The sequence below is a fragment of the Pteropus medius genome, unplaced genomic scaffold (assembly GCF_902729225.1).
Source record: "Pteropus medius unplaced genomic scaffold, Ma_sr-lr_union100, whole genome shotgun sequence".
Classification (NCBI taxonomy): Eukaryota; Metazoa; Chordata; class Mammalia; order Chiroptera; family Pteropodidae; genus Pteropus; species Pteropus medius.
The window spans coordinates 85,592-92,411 of NW_024353790.1; the positions used below are offsets into that span (position 1 = coordinate 85,592).

Sequence of the window (6,820 nt, forward strand, 5' to 3'; positions counted from 1 at the left end):
CCAGCCCCACAACTCCCCTCCCCTCTGGCAGTCACCAGAATGTCCTCTGTATTTGTGAGTCTGTTTTCACTTAGTTTATTCTTTTTAATGAGTCATTTTAAGCTGTTTATGGGCTTGGGGTTCACTTCAGATGGAAGTGTTCTTCTTAGATGAGGTCTCATTGTGAGAGCTCGAAGATGTTTCTCACCAAAATGACTCTTATCCACTTAAATACCTGGATGATTGCTATAAGAATATGATAAGACTACATAGGTATACCCACCACTGGGAAGTTGTCACCAGCTTTGCTCAAAGAGCTTTTGCATCATTTTTCTAACTCTTCAAGAAAATCAGGAGATTCTCCATCAGCACTGTAGACCAGAAAAAGAAAATCATGCATGTTGAAGCTCTTAGATGAGAAAACATCTAAGGAACTAACAATGTGTGACCTATACTATTATCTGTGTTCTCTAAAATGCTCTGTGGGCTAAATAATTATCTTTTAGGTTAGTTATTTTCTATGAATTATTCTTCAATCTTAAAGCATATAAAATTATTTTTACAGAATTATAATCTGGTGGGCAAAGAGTCATCTTCTCTGACTTCACACAACCAGAATTATCCTTGATACTTACCATATAAAAAATAATTTTAATAAAAAGAGAGAGGACCCCACTTGCTACTTATTGTGCACCAATATCTACACATCCCAGAGAGATAGATATTATAGCATACGAGAAGACAAAAGAACTCGGCTTAATTTGTTAAAATAAGTGAATTGAATTGCACATAAAAAGAGTGCCATGTGATACCAAATTGCTAACTGAATGTGCTTTACATGTTTAAAACTCAGCACTTTTGATAAAACCTGTTTCCAGATTCAGACTAGATACCTGTACAGACATAATTTTTAACACTGGAGGCAAAATAGAATCAACTAGGAAGCTCTTAAAAAAATACAAATGTCTAGAACCATACTCATAGAGGCACTAATTTTCTGGCAGTGAGTTTGGATTAGGCTCAGACATCAGTATTTTAAACATTCTGCAGGGTAGTCTAATGGCAGCCAAGGCTGAGAATTACTGCTTCACAGAGTAAATATAGACAATGAGATAGAGAGATAGATATGTCTCCATTCGTAGCTTCTGCTTGAGAGTTATTTATAATTTCTCATTTGCAAGTTTTCTGTTTCTTTACCTTCTCTTTCCATTTAGAATTGAGTTCAAGTATTTCTTTACAGCCATTTGTTTTCGCAGGCGGGTATAGTTGTCAGTGAAGACTGCATCCGAGTGGCGTTTGATTGGTCCCTGGTCGTCAGAGATGTTATTGCTAAGAAATATGAGAAAAAATAAATCAGAGTTTTAACAAGAAATAATAAGTACATCAAAATTCCAAATCTCTTGGGGTCAGATACAAAGGAATTCCAACACCCAACTCATTTTCTATCTCAAAAATACTGAAAGAAAAAATGCGTTTAAGCCTAAGGAGAGGGGAATAATACAACACATTCTGACATTGTCTAGGAGTGCCTTAAGGCACATTCCATATTAACTGATAATTTACATTTAAAAAAAGAAGGAAATGGGGGGATATTTAAAGTTGTGTTCTGCTATTGGGAGGAAAAGCTCTTAAAAAATATGCCCCTTAAAAGCTATGCCACTTGAATCCTGCCATCTAAATATTCAGCTTTGACCATTTAAGGAAAGAATCATCCCATCTTTGGCTTGAGTAGGAATTTAAAAAACAGGTACTATGGTTAATCTTAAAATTTGCTTCAGTTTATATTATGTCTACTTTTATTGCATTAGTTCAATTTGATTGCAAATTTACAAATGATTGCTACAAAAGAAAAATAAGTGTGTCTGGAGCCAGTGGGTATGATATTACTAGAAAGCCCTATCTTCTAATCCATAGGCCTGGTATATTTTATTGAAGAACATAAATGATGTTTTAACTAAATGGAACATTATCAAGAGTTATAAATTTGAGACAAAATAAGTTGTTAACAGTGAAAATATAGTTTCCAGATTAAATCATTATAATGTGTTTAATAAAAACAATAAATCCTCTTACCCAACTCGTTTTCCAATAAGGGACTCAAGGTATTTTTTGGCAGAAAGTTGACCCAAGAGTCTACTAAAGTCACTGGTGAAAACCCCATCAGCATGTCTGGCATTCCTAATACAAGGAAGAAAGGATAAACATTATTTTCAAAAAGGTTTTCTAAAATAATATTTTAGCTTAATGAATAGAGAGAAACTCATCAGTGTATTATAAAATCTTCTCATGCAAACTTAAGTCCAAAAGATTTCCTAATAACCTGATAAAAGATATCTTCTTGTCACTTATATCAAGATATAATCTGCATTTCCAGCCCAAAACTTTGAAAAATTAATTAGCTTTTTTGGAAGTATATCTCAATATCTTAACACTTCCTGGCAGAATCTATAAAACATTCGTGTCTAAGAAATATGGGTAGAAGAAATATATTTAGATTAGTTTCAATTTATTTATTTATTTATTTATTTATTTATTTATTTATTTGTTTATTGCGCTTTATTTCTTCTATCCCGAATAAAGGTAGATGCAAGGGAAACGTGATTTGTAGCAAAACCCATAGTATATCTTTTGCTATATCTCTGCCAAAATATCTAGAAACAAAATATCCTAAAATGGAGAGGATCTTAGGGTCTGTCAGCCAAATTTTCTGTTCAGTTGAGAATGATTTTATAACTTCTCTTCAATACTGAGTTACTCTATCTATACTTGAATGCTGCTCATGACAAATGGCTCTGTGAATGAATAACTTATTATTAGACATTTTTTTTTTATGTAGACATGAAACTCTTGCCTTTGAACTTCTTCTATTATGGAATCCTAAATGCTGAAGTTTTACTAGTATTGGTATGATTTCTGATTTGACATTTTGTGCAACAGAATGTAAGTGAATGGTTTGTTCATCCCGGCTCGTCACAGCCTCCATACATGAGAATCATGTGCAGCTGCAAGAGCTGCAGTACGTCAGACTGGATGAAACCATGGCCCATGGAAATCTGCAGTGCAGAGCTGTGGAAGTAGCTTTATGGAGACACAAGAATAAAATATCTATAATTTAAAAATACTGTCTATGGCCATGCCACCCTGAACAAGCCTGATCCAGTCTGATATCAGAAGCTAAGCAGGATCCGGCCTGGTTAGTACTTGGATGGGAGACCACCTAGGAAGACCAGGTGCTGTAAGCATAAAAGATAAAAATAAAAAAATAAATAAATAAAAATACATTTTCTAAAATAAAATTCAATAAAAATGAACTCACCTGTCATTTTCAGCAAATGCATTTTGCAAGATGTCAGTGTCTGGTTTTAATGAAGCTCGATCAAGTTCATTGGCTCCTTCAAACGGCATTCTGTCACTCAGCGTATTAGAGAAAAAGACAATAGAGGTATAATACATTCTTTTCTCAGAAGACAATGCTTATGAATTTACAGTCATTTGAAATAAGACACTCAGAATCTTGGGAAGTATCACCCACTCAAAAAATATGGATAACATCATGGCTTATGTGATTTGAGAGTGTAAGCAGTAAAATTTTTATCTCATACAATAGATGCCATAAGACTTTTATAAGTTGTATGTACCAATCATATGAGCTACTCAGTTCAATCCTGTCATAGCATTAAGCAAAATACATACAACATAAATACGTACATAATGTTTAGAGTTTGCAAAGTTAAATTTCATAAGAAGAAAGATTTTCTACAAAATAGAAACTTTGAAAAAAAATTAATATTTAATATAAAAACTGGGAACAATTTATATATTTGTTGATGTTTATTTGGCTCAAACATTTTTTAAAAGCTGAGGATTAACTTTTTCTTTCCCTAAATTCCTAAAATTTATTCAAAGTTTCATCTTACTGTAACATACATCTCTGCATTGATCAAGTCCAAAGAATCTTTCCATCTATAGTTACTTAAATCCAATGGATTTTATGGACCTTTTGGTTTCTAATCTTAAATAATAATATATTTTAGTAAAGACTGTATAGTGTTTCACTGAAAAACTAAGGATACTCATGTTCATCCATGAAATATGTCTATACTTATGATTGGATGCACATTTGAACACCAGCACACTATTAAAATTATGTGTCTATATTTTCCCTTTTAGGGTAAACCTCCAGGAAATGTGTTGGCTCCTGGGAACTTGTTTATCTTTTGGTGATGTGGTAGTCAGTTGTCAGCAACAGGCAGTCCTGTTTGAGTATGAAGCCTAGCAATCGATGCAAATGAAATTATTCACTCTATTGAGCATATGTCTACCTTGGGCAAGGAATCAGGACTGGGAAAAAAGCAAAGAAATAATGATTTTACCCTTAAATACAATGGTGCCTGTAAATCATATGGAAAAATCAAACTAGTGTAGTGTTTCATTTACTTCTCTAACACAAATTTATTTTATTTCAAGTAAAGTTTTAAGTAAGTTTTGTATTATAATTTATGAATTTTAAATATGAAATACACCAAATAGGACTAAAAATTAAAAATTTATCATTAAAATCAAGTAGGTTAAAATTCTCTCATTGGGAAAGTGTGTCTCAGAAGATCAATTATCCCACAATTTTTAATATTGGCAAATTGATTCTGTCTAGATAGATAGGTCTGTCTAACATGATGTTTTACTAATCAACTACTCATGGGATTATTTACTGATTGATCTTGAAAATGAACCTAAATGATGTAGACAACTAAACATCTATTTTTTTTTACCATCAGAAACTGATCTAAACTGAGATGACACTGAATAAAAGCTCATTACTTATCTAAAACTGGTTTTGGATGAATAGAAAGTCAAATTTCCCTTCTGCCTTGTTTGGAAATGTGGTCTACCTTGTCTGTAACACCAGTCCTTAACACTGTGTGTCATTCCTGAGAGTGAATTCCAGAACTCAGAATCATCACGTTGACCTGATGTTGAAAAAACTTGCTTAACACATCAACTAAATATTTAAATAAATAATACATAGTTTTTAAGAATTGAATTGTCCAAAATAACAGAAAGGAAATTCACCTTGAGATGAAGATGAAATGTACAACTATTTGAATTGAAAGAGAACTTACCTCAGAGAAGGTGCTTCAAAGAGAGGCCAGGCCGACGTTTGTGAGAAGAGCACGCTGAGAACTATCAGGCTCATGAGCAGCTGGGGCTTCCTTCTGGTTTCCATCTCTGCACCTTGAAAGGGAGGAAGTCACACTAGATTTTCCAACCGCAGATGTCACCATCCTGGTCGTTTTTAGTGTCTAGCAGTAATTTCTGAAGGCTCTTGAAGAGTTTGGATAAAGTAGTTTTCATCTTATAAAAAGAGTTAAACTGCAATATGATTACTTTTTAAATCAAGAGAATTTCTCTTGGTGACATGTGCTTGAATAAAAATTAGGATCCTTTTCGACTGCTGTCCATGTGCTTTCACAGGCACATAGCTGGCCCAAGTGTATATTGAATGCCATACTATTACACTGCTACAAATAACCCTGGGGTCCATATCCTTACTATAAAGATGTGGATTCCAAGTTTAGTATCTTTTCTAACTAAGGAAATAGCTTCAAAAAACTGTTTCTTCTACCTTAAGTTTTTGCACCTGATTAATATAAAACTAGAGTATCATACATTGAATAATGTGTATATATTTATGTATACATAGAAATGTATATATCTATCAGTATAAAAATTATTCTGCATATACATTTTTCCTTTTTTAATTGTATTACAGATAACTTATTTTCTTATACTAAACTCAATTAAGAATGAAAATTAATACCAAAATTATATAGAACCACATATTACCATTGAAATAATTCTTCCCACAGAAAGAAAAATATATTTAAAACAATGTTCATATTTTTTACAATTTAATCCACTTACACATTTTATTTCTAAATAGCTTCTAGGTAGAAACTTAGGAGTTCAAGTTCGGTTTCTCTTACTATCTATAAAAGCCATGACGTTTAAGCTTAAAGTAAAGAGGAAAATAAATGCTTTCTAGGTTCACTTAAGCAACCTATGGCATAGGAATAACAGCGCTAAAAAACAAGTTGAAAACTTCGAAAACAAATAGACCTATGGAACTCTTTGGGTCAAAAATTTGTAAAAAAGCAAAAAGCCCCTACTTAAATGCATTATTTAAAAAAAAAAAACAGTATTGAGTAAAATAGCAAGTATGGAAAGTATCTTGCAAAGACTTCAGAAAAGCCATTCATAAGTGAGAAGTTGAGGCATTTCTAGTTTTACCAGGTGACTTGAGAAACTTGTCTCTTTTTTGTTGTTGTTGTTGTTGTTATAAAGGAATAAAACTGTAAAATCCTTTTCTAGAGAGAGAAAAATTCAATACACCTAGAGGAAAGTTCCAGAGGCAGGAGAGATAAAAAGAAGAAAGATAAATTGTCACTTACCTTGACTCCTGTGTCCTGCAGCTTTTTGTTCTGCAGAATATTGGAGCTGTCTCAGGTGCTGAAGTCCTATGAGGCCAAGGAAGGCTCCACCAGTTCTCTGCCCTTCGAACTGAACCAGAACTTGGTCCTAGCTAAGGGGTGGCTATTATTGCCAGCAGCTGCTTTTCACTCTACCCTGACCAGCATTTCAAAGCCCATCATTTTATAGGGCTTGTATTGAAGGCTGAGCAATCACAAAGCTCTCTGACTGACGTCAATGCAGTACTCCCTCAGGATGAATAGGGCTTCAACTTCTTATTTAATTGTCATTTGTCTAATTTATATAATTATATGGTGACTAACTTTGAGACATAAATTAGAGGAAATTTACTTTTCTTTAAACAAAAACAGGT

At 33.2% G+C, this 6,820-nt stretch overlaps 1 protein-coding gene and 1 pseudogene across 1 annotated transcript; one reads left to right on the forward strand and one right to left on the reverse strand.

Moving 5' to 3' along the window:
* Window positions 1–304: 304 nt before the first annotated feature.
* Window positions 305–6,483, reverse strand: VIP (VIP peptides). Its single transcript, XM_039851313.1, has 6 exons — window positions 6,429–6,483; window positions 5,100–5,211; window positions 3,296–3,391; window positions 2,053–2,157; window positions 1,177–1,308; window positions 305–350 (listed from the first exon to the last, which is right to left on the reverse strand). Exons 2-6 carry the CDS (start codon window positions 5,201–5,203, stop codon window positions 305–307), a joined length of 483 nt encoding a protein of 160 aa, XP_039707247.1. The 5' UTR covers window positions 5,204–5,211; window positions 6,429–6,483.
* Window positions 3,103–3,221, forward strand: LOC120593500 (uncharacterized; annotated as a pseudogene).
* Window positions 6,484–6,820: the final 337 nt, after the last annotated feature.